This window comes from Cyprinodon variegatus, unplaced genomic scaffold (assembly GCF_000732505.1).
Source record: "Cyprinodon variegatus isolate N-32 unplaced genomic scaffold, C_variegatus-1.0 Scaffold131, whole genome shotgun sequence".
Classification (NCBI taxonomy): domain Eukaryota; kingdom Metazoa; phylum Chordata; class Actinopteri; order Cyprinodontiformes; family Cyprinodontidae; genus Cyprinodon; species Cyprinodon variegatus.
Genome location: NW_015150584.1, coordinates 459,754 through 477,709, shown reverse-complemented (window position 1 = coordinate 477,709; position 17,956 = coordinate 459,754). Strand labels below are relative to the sequence as shown.

General features: G+C 38.7%; 2 protein-coding genes across 2 annotated transcripts; one reads left to right on the top strand and one right to left on the bottom strand.

Moving 5' to 3' along the window:
• The first annotated feature begins 1,490 nt into the window (after positions 1–1,490).
• Positions 1,491–7,432, top strand: LOC107085712 (glyoxylate reductase/hydroxypyruvate reductase-like). The gene is made up of 9 exons (XM_015376200.1): positions 1,491–1,713; positions 1,916–2,049; positions 3,165–3,237; positions 3,356–3,472; positions 3,548–3,636; positions 3,717–3,821; positions 5,614–5,749; positions 6,845–6,975; positions 7,061–7,432. Exons 1-9 carry the CDS (start codon positions 1,544–1,546, stop codon positions 7,180–7,182), a joined length of 1,077 nt encoding a protein of 358 aa, XP_015231686.1. The 5' UTR covers positions 1,491–1,543; the 3' UTR covers positions 7,183–7,432.
• A 2,511-nt stretch (positions 7,433–9,943) lies between these two features.
• On the bottom strand, positions 9,944–17,086 carry zbtb5 (zinc finger and BTB domain containing 5). Its single transcript, XM_015376229.1, has 4 exons — positions 16,642–17,086; positions 14,867–15,080; positions 13,985–14,791; positions 9,944–13,344 (listed from the first exon to the last, which is right to left on the bottom strand). The coding sequence occupies exons 2-4, from the start codon at positions 15,074–15,076 to the stop codon at positions 12,199–12,201; spliced, it is 2,163 nt and encodes a 720-aa protein (XP_015231715.1). The 5' UTR covers positions 15,077–15,080; positions 16,642–17,086; the 3' UTR covers positions 9,944–12,198.
• Positions 17,087–17,956: the final 870 nt, after the last annotated feature.

Genomic DNA, 17,956 nt, shown 5'->3' with positions numbered 1-17,956 from the left:
GAGAGGGTGAACAGGAGTTTTGCCAGCACAGTTTCCTGCAGTGTCCCACAAACTGCAGACCAGCCAGTCAGAGTCACACTCCTGTGTTCTCAACTTCTGCAGGCGATCAGATCCTTCTGCAGGTGGAAAAACAGAAAGCATATTGTATTAAAAGAACTGGAGAAATCAAAGAATGCCGATATTGATTACAGGGATCCTTGTGAAGATGGACTTCATTAAAAGATATCAGAATAAAGGAAAGCAAAAATGAATGTAAGCAAAATTTTAAAAGAATATATTACAACATAATTTTAATACAAATGCATTTTAAATTTGTTTTTTGCTTTTTTTTTATACATTTGAAATTTGATTTTGTTTGTACACTAATAAGTAGGTCGAGGGTTGTGTTTTTAAGGCAAGGCAAGGGCAAGGCAAGGCAAATTTATTTGTATAGCACAATTAAATACAAAGACAGTGCAAAGTACTTTACATGATTAAAATATCGGAAAATAAAAAAAAATCAAAGCAAGAAAAAAAAAAGTAAAAAATAGAAAAAAATGCAGAAACAAGAAAGAACATTAAAAGCACTTGGACTAAAGAAAATAATAAAATTAACTAGTGATGTTTCAGTTGAAGCTTTAAACTAGAACAGTCGAAGGCAATCCTAAACAAATGTGTTTTTAGTCTCGATTTAAAGGAACTCAGGCTTTCCACACTTTTACAGTTTTCTGGAAGTTTGTTCCAGATAAGTGGAGCATAGGAACTAAATGCAATACACAATATAAAATAGCAATATATAGCAATACACAATATAAACAATGACACTTGGTTTGATAACCTACCTCGTACCATAATTTCTGTTTTGCATTCACACAGTGACATAATGGAAAATTTGGTGGAAGGAACAAACGCGCATCAATAGTTTGATGCTTTCAGATTTATTGGCTGATACGCCCTTTGTAGTAAACTTAAAGACTCTTTGAGTTGTGATTCAGCTTTATAGCATTGGTTGTCAGTTCAAGTTTTTATTTACTTAACAAAAAAAAAAAACGTTTAATTTTATTGCTTTAATATTTTAATTAAAAAATACTAGCTAACCAGAAAGACCCTAGTGATCCAGGGTAAGCCGGAGAAAAGAACAGGATGTGTTTGGGTACTCTCCTGTTTAAAGAAACAAAGGTCAACGGCCAGGTGAAACATTTACACGAGTTCAGTTTGGTGTGCTGTTTGGGGGAAAAAAAATCAACCACTTTATGTTTTAGTTGGAAAATGTGAGTATCCGACTTTAAGTCATGAATTCTATTCGCATTGCAATGCAAATAAATTTACATCCACTTAAACCTGGAAAAATACAAAGTTTGTCATTCTGTCCTTTTGGTCTAACAAAATAAAATTACCCCTCACCTCAAGACCTCTGAGCCACCCTCCCTTTAATCAGATTGGTCAGACACACATGGGAACCTCCCCCTGATCCACAGCTAGAACTGAACACATGGTTGCAGCAGGGCTCTAACCTCCACCAGCACCACCTCATCTTACAGAGACCTTCAGACTATTTGCAACAATGAGCAGCCGCATGGCTCTGCGCCTGCTACAGAGGATGGCCGTTACTCCTTTGGGTTTCCCCGGGGGAGTAACAACCAAAGGGCTGAGGGAGATGTCAACTCTCCCAAGGGTTTATGTCACTAGACAGATCCCACCTGAAGGCCTGAAGATCCTGCGGGAATCTGGGCAGTAAGTCCTGCTACAGAATGACAGCCTTCTAATGTTTACCTTTTATTAACAGGATGGCATTTGAAATGGTATTTCCTCACAACATACATTTCATTCTTTGTGTTTTTTGAGAGAAATATATCCAAGTTGAATCGTAATGCTTTCTAAATAGATGGTTATCTGATAAATAACAAGTATTGCTCAAGTATTCTTTTATGCATAGGGTGCAGTTTGACCTGTGGGACTCAGACGACATCCCTGTGCCGAGAAAGGAGCTGCTACAGAAAGTGAAAGGTGTGGACGGTCTACTTTGCGTGCTGACTGAAAAGATTGATGCAGAACTGTTGGATGCAGCAGGTATGCAGAAGCATTTAAAATCCATTGAACTTTTTTTTAAACAATTGTTCACCTAAACACATATATCAATGTATTTTACTGGGAATTAGATGACTAACTCAAAGATGAGCAGTGTTTTAAAGTGCTGAGAGCTTAAAATATTTTTTTTCACAAATATAATCTAGCATAGCTATGAAGTGTATTAAGCATTTTTGCCACCCTGAGATAGAACTTTGTAGAATTATTTTCTAAATTTTTACTGCAACAGTTCTTTTTAGGGTATTTAACTTCCAGCTTTGCACTTCTGATATTTTTTCTAGTCATTTGCAAAATAACTCAAGCTCAGTCAGATTAAATTAAACAAATATTTGTAGATTTCAGTCCTTGTTTAAGATTCTCTCAGCATTTAGTTTAGGACTTTGACTGGGGCATTTTAATCATCCATCCATCCATTTTCCGTTACGCTTATCCCTGCTGGGGTCATAAGGGTTGCTTGGCCCATCTCCAGCTGTGTATGGTCGAGAGGCGAGGTACATCCTGGACAGGTCGCCAGTCTATCACAGGGCAACACAGAGACAAACAGGACAAATTACCGTCTCACACTCAGAGAGAACCCTCACATGCACAGGGAGAGCATGCAAGCTTCATGCAGAAATGAGGAATCAAACCCAGAACCTTCTTGCTGTAAGGCCGTGGTGCTGCCCTCTGCGGCACTGTGCAGCCCCCATTTTAATAATGCTTTGATCTAAACCATTCCCTCATAGCTCTAGATGTGTGCTTGGATTATGTTAGAAGGCAAACTTTTAAAGCCTCTATAGAAAGACTCCATGTTCCAGCTGAAGGCCAGAGGTCTGGGTTTGGTCTAATCTGATCAGAATAACCTTTTCTGCATGAGTTGTGGCATACACTTCTTGATTTCTTTCAACACTGACTTTATTTTGGCAAATTATATGTAAAGATCAAAAAGATGGGGCTACAGTTTTCCTTCTCAGAAATTCTCCCCAGAGATTGAAGGAGCTGTGGCTTCTTCTATGTGATCTGTTAGCTTAGGTGGAGAACAGTGTGCTGCTATTGATAGATTATAGATCATAGATTTGATGATAGCTAGATTAAACAGTGTCTATGTTTTCCTATAGGGCCAAATCTTAAAGTGCTCAGTACTATGTCGGTGGGCTATGATCATCTTTCTTTGGAGGAGCTGAAAAAGAGGTGATCCCATCTTTTCCTTCAGTATTACACTTAAATAAGTTCAGTCCTTCAATGTGTGTAACCAGTAGATTTTACTTTACTGAGACGGGCTCGTATAATTGAGTCTATTTCTCAACAGAGGAATCCGTGTAGGTTACACCCCAGAGGTCCTGACAGATGCAGTTGCAGAGCTTACTGTAGCTCTGCTGCTTACAACATCTAGGAGACTCATAGAGGCAACCCATGAAGCTAAGACGTAAGCTGCTTAGATCACAGGTTTCTAACTTCCTATTTTTTTGGGTCAAATTTAAACTGTCGTACCTTGTTTCAGTGGCGGGTGGGGTACATGGAGAACTCTGTGGCTATGTGGATACGAACTGGCCAACAGCACTGTGGGAATTCTGGGTCTTGGAAGGATAGGTAAGCTCAATGAATTTACATTAGCTCATCTCTTCATTACCACATCCGTGAGCTTGGTGTTTTCTTCTGTTGCTGCCTAGGTGTGGCTATAGCTGAGCGGCTGGCACCGTTCAAAGTGAAGAATTTCATATACACAGATGTGGCACCTAGACCTGATTTGGCCAAGGTCATAAATGCTGAACATGGTAAGACATAGATCAGGAGCACTTAGGGCCTTTTAGCCATTTTTGGAACCTTTGGAAGGTATTCTTGTTAAAAATATTCCAAACCTTTATGGTGGAGCTTTGTAAATGGAGAATATAAAACATTTAAATTTTCTGCTCATGTTTTGGTCAAGATTAATTTCAAATCTAGAACCAATTAAAGCAATTTTTTAGGGGCTTCCTTTCTTTAACATAATTTAAAAACAACTTTGTTTCATTTATTTATTTAAATAAGGACAATGCATATGTATCAACATGTCAGCTCAATGCCAGAATTAGCACAACAGCTAATTTGCATGCGCCGTCCTAAGGCAGGTAAGAACAGTGAGCATTAAACAAGACACTACGAGAGAGAACATAGTGGACACAAACAGATAAGATGCCAATAACATGAAATCTAAATGAAATGAGGATAACAGGCCCAAGGAAAAAGATCAATTCACCTGTAAACACATATCTAGTTAGTTTTCAACCAATGTTTCAAGTAGATTTTAAAACTTTTTTAAGGTTGCACCGCCCCTAACATGAGCTGGGAGTTTGTTCCATGCCTGTACTACTCTGATGGATGCAACCATTTGGCCAAATTTGGTCCTATGCTGCTGAACATTGCACTCTCCTCTCGTTATAGCCCTGATGTTTATTCTAGTGATGTGTTTTTGCTTATAAAATCTGTTAGAAGAGGAGGAGGAGCAAGTCCATTAAAACTTTAAAAACAAGACACGCATCCAAAAATATCTGATGACGTTCAAAGTCTACAACGTTGTAATTACTTAAAATGTTACAATAATGATAACCTAAAGGCTTTTTGTCAAGTTTTCTTAAAGAGAGACTGTAAGTGTGAGACTATGTGGTATGGCAGTAGTTAATATGGCCAAATATCATGGCACAGATATAGGTTTTTGCTGATTCAAAGGTCAAAGAGGGTTTTATGTGTTTAAAGTTTGAAAGATTAAACCTAATTTTATTTGAGACTCTCTTTCCATGCTGCTTGGAATTTAAATTAGAATCGAAGACCACTCCAAGATATTTAAGGTGTTCAACCTTTATCTTCTGAGAGGCTAAAGTTGAGGCTTTTTGGCGGTTTAAGAATCCTTTGTTTCCACTCTTTCCTGCACACATTATGCAAAAATCCAATAGCATAAACTGAATATGGACTAAAACAAGAGGCCCTCTTGCAATCACTGGATGTGATTTATACAAACCACACCTTCAAACCAAATGCAAACCATTTCAGGGTAGATTGAGTTTGAAATATGTTATTTTATTAGACTTAGACCAACTTTATTGTCATGTTGTATACACAGTGTATACAAAACAAAATGTAGATGCATACAGCTTTTCAACAGTGAATGAACAGCTTACAACAGTGAAATAGACATTACAAATGTATAAAGTGCAGCAGTGATCAAGAATGTAGGCAGTGTTGCATTAAATGCATCAAATCACCTAACTCCCACAGCATGACAAAATACAGTAGTCTTGGACAAAGCATGGAAAATTATCTCAGTATTCTCAGCAGAAGTCACCAGCTCTCCATTGACTGTAAAAAAGCAACTGAAAACTTGTTCAAGGTGCAAATGATAGAGCAGTCCGTAATCCCATGTAGCCCAAAATTTTTACTTTCCACTTTTAGCATGTATGTGATGTTCTAATGGTAACGGGTTGGAGAATATATCTAGTTTCTTAAAGCTTCAAGTCATTTCATGAATAGATAGGTGGAATTGCATTTATCTGTGCAGGATTTACATGATTTTAATAGTTTTTCTTTTATAAGTTTCAATGGATGAACTGGCAAAGCAGTCCGATTTCCTTTTGGTATGCTGCGCTCTAACACCGGAGACCAAAGAAATCTGCAACAAGGACCTCTTCAACAAGATGAAAAGCACCTCCATCTTCATCAACACCAGCAGGTACCCAGTCTGACTTTTACTTTCATGTTTTCAAGAAATATTTTTTGTGGAAAAAAAGAAAATAAATGATTCTAAAAAATATCCAAAATCTTTAAGAGTTAACCATGTTTGTTTTTTTTTATGTTTACCCGACACAAACAAATTATTTGGAAATGTTTGAAGAATTTATACAAAAAAAAAACAAACAAAAAAAACAAATACAACACAATTCAACAGAAATGTGACTATAGAAGGATGTCAACACAAAGGTTCCCAATAAGCTATGGTATCAACTGAATAGGTAGCCAATAGTATTGAAGGAGGCTGATGGTGTAAATATTGTAGAAAATAGCTTCAGGTAAAAATATAATCTGAAAAAAATTAACATAGAAAAAAGTTAATTCCAGAAGTTATTTCCTGATTTAAAAGACAGACATTAAATATAAATTGACACAGAAAGCTTTTTGTCTGTTTATTATTGCTTTTCTTCAACCGGTCCCCATGTTTCTGTCACATATATAATCTAGGGCTGAAACAATTAATTTGATTAATCATGATTAATTGATTATTGAAATAACTTCAAACAACTAATTTAGAAATTGATTAATCGTTAACACAAGTGTAAAAACTCTAAAACATGCCTTTAGCTGATAGAGCGACCCACTTAGGGCAGTAATTATATCAACATTGTAAAAAAAAAAAAAAATGCATATAGCATTTAAGACCAAAAACTTTTTTGTCAATATGCTCTATCCAGCAACCCTCAAGTAGAAAACTTTTAGTTTCATGAGGTTTAAATTCACAAAAACTCTTCTTTATGGAGCATTTTGCTCTCCGATTTTTAATAATCGGAAAAATAATCAACAGATTAATTGATTTGCAAAATAATCGTTAGTTGCATCCCTAATATAATACTTTCAAAATGTATCATCACCTAGAATGCCATATCATTAGCTTGTCATTAAAAAGAAATTAGGAAATGCTTTGAGTATTTTTATTCACTGGTGTTCAAATAAATGTTTCTTATTTCTAAAGTATGATGTCTATCAGGTTAGACTATGGATCCATGGCACATGTTGGTTTCTATCAGTTTGCTCTGTCTTTCTGTCCCATCAGAGGAGGGGTTGTGAACCAGGAGGATCTGTATGAAGCTCTGTCCACCGGGCAGATAGCCGGAGCTGGATTAGATGTTACCGTCCCTGAGCCCCTGCCCACCAGCCACCCGCTGTTTACACTCAAGAACTGCGGTGAGTCTGCCAGATCTTTCTGTCAACCACGACCAAACCCCAGCTCAACACCGTTAATCATCAGCTCATTTCTCTCATTGTGCAGTGATTCTTCCACACGTTGCAAGCGCGTCCTACAGCACCCGTAACGCCATGTCTGCCCTGGCAGCAAACAACCTCCTCCTTGGCCTGAGGGGCCAACCTATGATCAAAGAGCTCCAGCTATGAGAACACACTGGCTTCAGAGGACCTTGGTTTTGGAGAACTACAGGAAATATAGCAATGTTCCATTAAAGCATTTCCAGTTTTAAACTCAGATTTGTAGATTTGTGCAATAGGTTTGTATTTAAGGCATTCTAGTACAAAACATTTACATTTTACAAAAAAATAAAGCAAACACAGCTCCCTTAAGTTGGCTTCTTTATCTTAACAGCTCTGCTTAGAATTTTATATGCACATAGTCTGGATTATCTTTACAAAAAAAAAAAAAATACAGACCCTATATAGGTGGCTCAAAGTTGGGATCCACTAAGGGTCATCAATCAGTAAATGCATGGGATCCAGTAATAGAAGTTACAAGCTTTTAAAGATTTAGTGTCATTTATTTCTTTAATGAAACAATAATTTGTTCCAATAAATGTTACCCATTATGAGAGCTTCTATTTAAGAACTGTAAAAATACACAAGTTTCCCTCAGTCTTGTGAAGAGCGAAAAAACATTTGCATTTGTGTTAAATGCTCAACAGCATAGATCTTATTTAGTACCTGGATCCCTGTGAAAATAAAATGTTAAAACATTAATGTGAATTTATCTTTCAGAATTTAAATAAATCTAAACAATCACTATAATGTGACAAATACTGAAGTTGTGATTTGATAAAGGAAAAATGTTTCAACACCAATAAAGGAAAAAAGTTATGTATGATTTAGATATTCTTAGTTTTTTATTAGAAAAAAAAAATCTTACCGGATTCAGATTTTCAAGGCTTGGGCTGTTGAAATAAATGTCACTCAAAAATCTGCTTAATAGAGTTCCAATGGTTTATTCAGTCTGTACAACAAGTCAACATAATTTACAACAAAGAGACAATAATTTTTCTGTTTAATGGTAACAGTATCTGAGTAAAAGAAAAATATTTTACTTCTAACCAAACCAAACACAACTCAGCTTTTAAAGCCATTGATTGTAAGGCAGTGACTTAAGTCTCATTTAGAAATCTGTGATATTTATCCAGGGGGAAGTAGAGGAAGTGCTTTCATTACAAATACTATAAACCAATATTTATTTTATTTCTTTAGTGTGAAAGAAAGGAGCAATAGGACTCCAAACAGGTGGAATCTCCCAACAACACGACCTACATCATACATTTCACCATAACTGGCCATTTTGAATGCAAACACAAGAGCAACACAGTTACCACTGGATTATAAGTCAGGAACATCAAATCTGAAAGCATAATCTTTATTCATTATTAACAAGGCTTTTTCTTCTGCACCAAGGTGTCAATGTCTCATAAAAAAGTCTTAATGTACAGGCTGACAGTGTAATGACTTTACTATAAGGTGCCAACTTGTTTGAAATGTCACAATACATACAGTGATTAAGAATATGAGACACTAAAACAGATCTATTCAATAAACAGTCTAGTCCAAAGAAGTTGATCTTATTTACAGCTAACAGAGTGACCCAAAGGGAGTCAAATCTACCGTATACCAATCTTTGACACAGAGGATGATCTCCTCAGCAAGGGTTTTCTTTTTTAAGTTACCGGTAACTGAAATGTTGCCAGAAATTGGCAAGTGTTTGAAAGTTTAGCGAGCTGGATGTAGAGGTATTCAAGAAAAATTAATATAAGAAAAAAAAAATCCAACTAGATTTCTTTTAAATATTTTTTTTTCTGTGAGTGCTGGCAAAATGGAAATTAAACCTTAGAGTATTAGTGAACAACCTGCATGACAGTAGGCATGGACCTGTTATGGAGGTTTACTGGGGTTTCCAAAACTTTTCTTCTATCGTATTGATTCACTGTTTTAAAGTCTGAGAGAAAGCGCTTGAATGAGTAGAGTTATCTGTGGCTACTGATGCTGAGCACTGCTGGTCAGCTGGATCATGATATTAGTTATACATATATTAGCATTCCAAAAAAAACAACAACAAAAACCAATGTATAGCTATTCCTAAAAATTATTTTCTTGTTTGTCTGGTGCAAATTTTTGGAAGTAAAACTGTGATTTGTGCTGCTTTGGTTTTTAAGATAGAATCGTTTTTGATTTCAGCAGAAGTTAGTATTGATTTTTTTAGTTAGTCAAATGACTGCATAAATTAATTGTTATGCTGACATTGACTATAACAATGGGCATTTTTACCTTATTTGGTGGCTGGAATGATTGTTTCACACTATTCAGTATCTTATCAGCTTCCTAGATTCTTTAATTTGGATCTGCCGTAACCCCTGGCAACCCCATGTGATTTCATGTCAAGTTCTCACTGTCGGCACTTTACAATAAAAGCACAGGTGAAACGTAATATTACAGAATGCTGCTAAATGGTTCTCTATGCATTATTTTTGAATCGGCTCACAGAGACTATAAATATTTAGAAAGCCCCCAGAATCGCTGAAAAAGTAGATCACTTTTGCTCAGCAGAGCTGCATCTGGAGGACGTTGGAATCGGCGGTGCTTTTATTGTAGATCTACCTGAGCAAAAAGCACCAATACTGGGTGGTGGGCAATGACAGACTGGATGTAAGGGAGGATGATTAACACACTTACTTGAACTAAATTAAAACTTTTTTTTTTTAAGCCACCTAAAAACCTCTTCAGAGCTTTCCTTACTTTATTTAATCCGTTATCAACATCATTTCCTCTTTTTTTCCATTTTAACTGGAAAAAAAGCTTTGTCTCGCACTCATTTAATCTACGTCACAACTACAACAGCTCTGATTGTTTGCTCCGACGAGAGTTCAGATTTCTCATCTTCAGCGATTACTCCAGGTGGTGCTGCGGTTTGTTTATAACTCCGTTTAAACTGATTAGCATGAGGTTAGAGTGGAGCAGGAACGCCCTCACCGCGTGGGATTCACCGCTGGCTGCTTCCCAACTTGGTTTACATAGGTATAGTATGTAAATCCATTGCCGTCGCCATGGACACTGCATTTGGTCTGAATGCACAGCAAGTGCTTCTGAATTCAAAGCAATCAGAGAAAAATAAATAAGTTGAAAACATCAACTTCTAGTACAGTAATAAACTGAAAAATGTGAAATTTAACAGGATTTTTACCAGATCTGAGGTTGAAAAACAGACCAGCAATGTGAGGAATTTTCTTCTATTTTTTTAACATATCGTTTAAAAAACGCAGTAAACTCAATTCAAACAACAGAAATGTACATTTCAATAAGGAAACACAGCATATCCCTAACCAGGAGGAACCCGTTTTTGCCATACCACGGAGAGGTTTGTTGTTTTGGGTCAGAGCTGAACTTTTATACATTTGAAGTCTTAACTGCAAATATAAATAACTGCTGACACTAAGAGGATTTATTTACAGGGTGGTTTCTGGTAAAACATGGTACTGAAATGGCACTAATGTTTAGGATTTTAGATTTATTTTAGCTGTCTTGCCTCAGCGTCCCTTGATTTTGGGTAGAGAGAAGAATGAAAAATCCTTACCTTCTCAGTTTTATGAGTGAACCACTAAAAAGCACTAATATCACTTGTCAAGGACGACAATGACAATGAATCCTCTTTCTTTCAATAAACTTTCAACAAGTGAATTTATCAGCAACATATTTTCTTCCTTCAGGTTCACAAATATTTAGCTTAACAATAAGCACCATATAACCCCCAGATTCTAATGCTTTCAAAATATTAAAACTCTCGTTCATTATCTCCGTAAGGATCCCAGTATTTGAACCTCCATGTATTTTATTGGGATTTTATGTCACAGATCAACACAAAGTATTGCATAACTTTGTAGAAAAAGGAAAATAGAGCATGGTTTTTCGACATCTTTTTATACAAAGTGTGATTTATATTTTGTACCCTTTACTTTGATGTGCTTGAAAAACCGGGAATGCAGCCTGTTTGTCTCCATGATGAGTCCACCTGCATATCATTTAATCTGGGTATAAATCCAGCTGCCTTCTGAAGGCTGCGGTGGCTTGTTGGAGAACAAGCAGACAGGGAGTTTAAAAAAGGTCCAAAAACAATAACTTAAGCTTTGGACCTGGAGAATAGCACTATTCAATCCATCCTCTAAAAAAAATGAAACGTTAACGGCACAGATGGAAACATGCTTTCCTAGAGAATAAAAGGTAACGCAAGCATTAGCCAAAGACGCAGCTAGCGGCGTACAGTTCATGTGGGACAATCTGATAAAAACGCATCAATTAGTAATGCAGGTCATCAAGAGTGATGCAAGAGTGGAGAAAAGAAAACAAAAAGTTTAGTATATTAAGCTGTATTAAACTTTACAGCAACCATAAAACAAGGTGGTGAAAGCACCACATACAGGCCTGGTGGGAAACCTGCAAGACACCAGTATAACTCCAAAAATAATGGTGGTTCTAGAAATCATTGTGGTGGAATATTAATACAAAATAGCAAGTAAAGATTGTTAAAAACCAATAAATTCCTTCATAAATATGCTCTTCTTTGTCTTTGGTATAAAATCCCAATAAAGTGAATAAACTGAGAGAAGGTTCAGGAGGTATTTTCCTCTTCCATGTGCAGAGGAGGCCTGCAGACACCTGTGCATGCAAGCCTCCGTCAGTTCTTACAGAGTGGGTCTGACCACAATTAGAGGCTGCAGCAGATTCTTCGTACGATTAAAATGTTAGAACATCTGCACCGGTCACATCAGAGCAAATCCAACTTTTGATTTTGTGATTCAAAACCAAATAACTCTGAAGAAGCTTTTTTTCCTAATTAAGACATTTAAAACTAAGAGAAAATAAATCTTGGTCATACTCGTGACATTAATGTAGGAGATTATTCATAATTCAGTCCAAGGGATCAAAGCTACATGTGTCCTTTTAAAAGAATATAGGTGTTTTATCCTTACAGAACAGGCTGATAGTGTGGATGAGAAAAATATAATCCTCATCTTTGGTTTGTGATCAGGAGTGATTTATCTAGGGGAAGAAAAGAGATGAAGATGATGGGATCCAACCATTCTGAAGAGAAAAAAATGGGAGAGTTTCATGTTGAGTGCATCGTTAAAAGCCTAGCTTTCTTTCCGCCCTCTACAGCAGAGTGTTGGACATGTTACTGTTCTGCCAGCGCAGACACGTGGTCTTGGAATGCTTGTAAAGGTGCGACGATTGGCTGAAACGTTTGCCGCACTTGAGACAGGCGTAGGGTTTTTCTCCGGTATGGACTCGGATGTGTTTCTTGCAGTCGGTCAGGGTGAGGAAGGTTTTGCAGCAGATCTTGCAGGCATACTTCCGCGCCCCTTCCACCACCAGGACATTGTGCTCCGAAAGCGCCTTCTTGCACTTGGACAGGACGTCAGCCGACGCCCGCGTGAGTTGGGGTGGGAGGGAGGTGGGCCTGCTGCTGTTCATCTCGTACCCTCCGCTTTCATTAAGGAGCAGAGGACTGGATAGACTGGATGAAGAAGATGCAGCATCACGAATAATCCCACCTACGGGTTCTTCTCCTCCCATTCCAGAGTTCATTTTTGGAGCGATACGCCTGAAGCTTTGATAACCCAGAGCGTTCGCACTAGTTCCTCCTGCTGGCCTCGATGGGCGGCCCAGCGAGTGGAGGCCCAGACTGGATCTCTGGAAGTCCAAGCTGAAGGGATCCATGCCTCCACGTCCTCCACTTGCACCCCCTCCCCCGTTTCTTGGGTTTCCTAACCCATCATGCAGCGGGCGGAGGAACAAAGAGTCCGGCTGCAGGTTATCTCCAAAGCTGTTTCTGCTCTCGGTGTTTAGCATTCCAGGCTGCAAAACCGACGATGAGGCAGACCCGGATGGTGCAGCTGTGTCTTGTCTCAGCATAAAATTATGTGAAACAGCATCTCCCGTGGTCGTGTTAGGAAGGGCATCCTCTGCAGCAACCAACCCGGACCTGCCGCTGCTGAAATCCTTGGCTCCGAGGAAGCTGGGAATATTAAAAGCAGGTTTGTTGTTCAGAACGTTGCCGCAGCTGAAACCTGCTGTAACTCCTGCACCTCCTGCCATGCTGCTCTTGAGGAGAGACTCAGAGCTGGGCTGGGGTTCAGAGGTGAAGCTGCGGTCGCTGCTCTCTGGGCTCAGCTCCACCTTCTCCTCTTCCTCCTGGCACCCGGGCTCCGTCGGGTCGCTACCTTCGGCCTGGGATGTGACGTCGCTGTTTTCGTCCACAGGTTCTGGCGAACTGAGAGGCTCCTGTTTGACCACCACCTGAGTGAAGAAACAAAACGTTTGTTTCTAGAAAGTTAATGTCAATCTGGTTTATCCGGCATGAAACATTCATCCAGCTGTTGTTTTTGAACAAAGCTACTGCTGCTCAAGCTTAGGTCATGGTGATTCCCAAACTTCAGGACTGTTTTAAACGTTAAAAATAAAAAAAAGAGAGAAAAACGATCCCAAACAAACAGTAAAATTGTTTTTTGAATGTACAGAGCAGTCAAATCATTTCTGAAACATGTTAGGAAGCTGGTTCAGTGGCAGGAAACCAACAAAACGAACTGAGCTTTTCCATTTACGATGACATAAGGTTCTAAATATCAACCAGAATTATGCCAGAACTTTGTTGGATTCTGCAAAAGTCGTGTATATTTTATTTCTGTGGCTCCTTAAGAGACGTTTATTCCAATACTTTTGAGGATTTGTTGATATGTCAAAGCCTGTGTGTCCAATTGTGTGTTATTTAGCAGGCATTCACCATTATTTAAAATTGTTTTATTTCTGTTATCCTACAGAAAAACTGGTTGTTTTCAAAAAGTCTAATTAAAGGACATTTATAATGACTAATATCTAAAAACAAATAATTACATAGCAAACTCCATGAGCTTCCTGTTTCTTGCTTTTGTTTCGTTACCTTCTGCTCCTCTTCCTCAGCCTCCTCCTCCTCCTCTGTTCCAGATTTCATCTTCACTCCCACTCGTTCATCCCGCTGGTCATGATCACTGATGTCCTCCTCCTTCCCCACCCCTCCCTGCATTCTTCCTAAGCTTTCCTCCTCACAGTGTCCGCTGTCCGACTGACTCGGCATCTGGGGGTCGTCCTGAGGCCCGCCGACCGCTCCATCCGACTTGGATTCGTCGCCCATCTTGTGGGAGTCTGGTGAAAGAAGTGCTCCATCCTCTCTCTCTGCGTTCACCCCACTCTCTCCCAAAAGTCCGCGGCTGGGGGCAGAGGGCCGCTGCCTCTGTCTGGGTCGTTCCTCTTGAAGCCCAATCCCTAGGGGAGGCTTACGCTTGTGAAAGCGCCTGACTGGGAAGGAGGCTCTCTGTTCCACCACTCTGTTGCCTGCCACTTCTTCCTCCATTCCTCCTAAGGCAGAACTCACCAGACTGAGGCCCAGCTGCTGCAGCAGGAAGGAGCGCTGCAGCTTAGACGTAGCAGCAGAAGCTGGGAGGCTAACATTAGCTCCTAAATCTCCAACCTGCTGCTGCCTGTGCCTCTGCTGTTGCTCCTGCTGCGGGTGGTGATGGGAGGGCCTGTCTGCAGAAGGGGACAAGGGCAGTGTTCGCGTGGTCAGGTAGTGTTTGCAGGCCTTCACAACGTTGTTCAGGTGCAGATGTGAAGCAGCAAGAAGGATGTCCATGACGTTGCTCTCCCCCAGCATCAGCGTTGATGTGTACATCATGTCCACCAGAGCAGCGAAAGCTTCTGCCGTCACCACCTGCAAACAAACAATCTTATCATTAGGCAACTTTTTAGAAACGAGCGGTGGCGTCTTTTGGGTTTTATTCCGAACCTCGCTATCCAGCTGGATCATGTTCATGCTGGCGTCCCCTTCTGCGACTGTAAACAGGGCTCTGAAGTGGGTGCTGCAGGCCGCGAGCACTGAGCGGTGGGCTTTAAAGTGTCGGCTGCCCACTACGATGACACAGTCACACAGCTGCCCGTGGATGCGCTGATAGTTGAGCTGCTGGAAGATCTGCTCAAAGTGGCCCGGAAAATCCATGGCCCTGCAGGGAGGACAGAGAGCGAGCAGAAAACCGGATCAGATTAAACACATTGGGGCGCAGATCTGCAGTCAGATCCACATTTAACAGTTGTACCATTCCTGACACAAAACTCAGCACATTTCTAAAGATGTTAAGGGGAAAGTGTAATGAAACATGTATAATGAAGTGTAATGAAATATGATATTCATAATTTGGCAAACATAATCTTGTATACTCTAATACCCCAAAGGAATTTCCAGTTCAACCTATTGCAATGGGGTGCCGTCTGATCAGAAAATAGTTTACTTCTATGCACGCTTTAAGAACAACTTTTTGTCAAGTCCTGGAGAGTGACAAGAACACTACAAAAAACTGAAATCTAATTAGGGCAAAATTTCTTAAAACCATTGGATTTTGTCTTGAATTGATCAGGTGAGACTCTTTGCCAATGCAATAATAAAAATTGACATTTGAAATAGGATAAGAAACAACTGCAGGCTCTTATTTCAAGTGATACATATCTAATTATAGTATTTCAAGGTTAAAAATACTCATTCCATTGGCAGATCATCTTATTTACATATTCAGATTAATGCTAAATACACTTATCTTAAGAATTTTTTTTACTAATTTTGTATCTGTTTTTGCAGTGAGTTCAATTCTTAAGACACATAAAATATCCAGCTTGTTATTTACATACAGCTGATACCACAGACATGTGGAAGAAGGTCCATTCCTAAAGAGTCATAAATCAACCATATAGACATAAATGCAAAACTAATAATTCAATGGCTGCCTCATGTTTCATGTTTTGAAGACACTAAACAGCAGATCCTTCCTTTCTGCAGCCATCCCCTGCAATAATACTTCAAAAGAAACTTAAAAAGGTCACAATAATGTTCAATTTCTCATTTGATCTGGAAACTTTTTTTTTTTCTTTTTCAAATGCAACTGAAGTCATTGGTGATGATTTGGCCCAAGTTGGAAGGAGTGAGCTAAACACAATGCACACTTGGAGAAATCAACCTTTAAAGATTAAAAAATGTCTGCTTAGAGATGCTCTTATAGTTTGTAGATGCAGTAAAATACAAGAGAAAAACAAACATGCAGATTTGATTGCACTATAAATGAGTTCTACAAAACATAGAGCCAGCTTAGCTCGACACAAATACAAAGCACAGTTTACAGGTTTAAAAATAAATCAAAATAAAAAATAAACAATTCTATGGATTTTTTTTTCAATCTGCTTTTTGTGGATCTAACGCATGTTAACACTACAACTAGCTACAGCTACAGTTATAACAGATAATAACCAGCAAAATGTCTTGTTTTAATAAAAAAAAAAATCATAAATAATCCCGCATTTCTTCAAAATGGACATTAAAATTTAAACCATGTCATTTATCAATGTATATTGAAGTATGAAATCTAATACCCAGTCGTTAATAGTGTAGATCTACTGATAATAGATGAGCTACACAGCAGCTAGCAAGTGTATTACGATTAGACTACTTGACTTAAACAGATGTAATCGAGTATTCTTGAAGGAAGACAAATTGGGAAACACAAGGACATACATTACCTGAATTTGCCTTTAAAATGCAGCTTTAAAGGAGATAATAAAGTCCGGAGCGGGAGCTGGAGAAGCTAAATGTAGCTAACAGCAGTGCCAGCTAGCATGAGAAGCATACTGCTCTCTAGGAAGACCCGCTACTTTGTGTGAAGACCTTTCCCTGCCAAAATTAACCCTTAAATATGCCTTCCGCCCGCTAACATTTTCACTGCCGCGTCCAAGAACACGTTTCCCTCTCCTGCGGTGGTCCTCTTGCTCCCAGCCTTTTAGCCAGCTAGGTCTGTTGCGGTGACACGTTGACCGCTCGGTTCAGCCGACCGGAGGGGGTCTCCCTCAGCAGCAGGCCTGCTCTTCACACGGTGACTTCATTCGAGGATCACAGCAAGAGCCTGTCCCATCGTCGGAAAGACGCAAAATTGATTCCTAACAATTTCCACGTCGTTCAGACGGTGTTACCAGCCAGACTCACAAGATGGCGCTGTTCTTCACTTCCGAGTCCACGACCTGGTGGGGTTCCGCACGTTCACCGTTCCACCACAAGGGGCGCTGTTTTTCATAAACTATTTAAATGCTTTATTATTATTATTATTATTATTATTATTATTATTATTATTATTATTATTATTATTATTATTATTATCATCATCATCATCCAACTATACAACAAAAAAAGTTAATATAAAACTAAAACGTAATGAGAAAAGAAATATAAATAATCTTAAAGGCTTAAAGGTTTAATCACTAAATTTCTCCAATAAAACTGTATAGAATTTTTGCATTATTGCGTTGCATCTTTGTTAGACACCCTTTTAACATATAGAATTTTTCTTTTTTTTAAAGACTGGGATTTTTGTATTTATGTCCTATTTTTTGCATTAATTAATTAGCATCAAACATTCCATTCCCTCAAGCTTTAAACTTCTATACAGTTATCAAAGAAGTATTTAGTTGTTTGAAGCTGTGTTTTACAGCAGCCATAGTTTGAGTCAAAGGTTACCCCCATCCTCTAAGTAGAGGTGGGGATGTTACTTATTAGGAGGAGGTTTTTCGACTCACAAAACAAAAAGCACTTGTGGAGAATTTACTTGTTTCAAAAAGGGGTGTTTTCTTTACTTATAAAAAATAACAGAAATATTCTCCGAGTTGTCTTACAAAAAATTTAAGTATAAACGTTAACCGATGTGTGTGTGAAAAAACTGTTGCACGCCTCACTCCTTCAAACAAACAATCAGATCCACCTCAGCAGCTGCTTCTACTTGATAATCTCTGCAGGAAGCGGACTGACAAGGAGGGTCAAAGCAAAACTAATATATATATATATATA

Coding starts and splice junctions, on each gene's coding strand:
- LOC107085712 (XM_015376200.1), top strand. CDS start 1,544: ATGAGCAGCCGCATGGCTCTGCGCCTGCTACAGAGGATGGCCGTTACT. Junction 3,238..3,355: donor TTGGAGGAGCTGAAAAAGAG/GTGATCCCATCT, acceptor ATTTCTCAACAG/AGGAATCCGTGTAGGTTACA. Junction 5,750..6,844: donor ATCTTCATCAACACCAGCAG/GTACCCAGTCTG, acceptor CTGTCCCATCAG/AGGAGGGGTTGTGAACCAGG.
- zbtb5 (XM_015376229.1), bottom strand. CDS start 15,076: ATGGATTTTCCGGGCCACTTTGAGCAGATCTTCCAGCAGCTCAACTAT. Junction 14,792..14,866: donor TGATCCAGCTGGATAGCGAG/GTTCGGAATAAA, acceptor GTTTGTTTGCAG/GTGGTGACGGCAGAAGCTTT. Junction 13,345..13,984: donor CTGAGGAAGAGGAGCAGAAG/GTAACGAAACAA, acceptor TTCTTCACTCAG/GTGGTGGTCAAACAGGAGCC.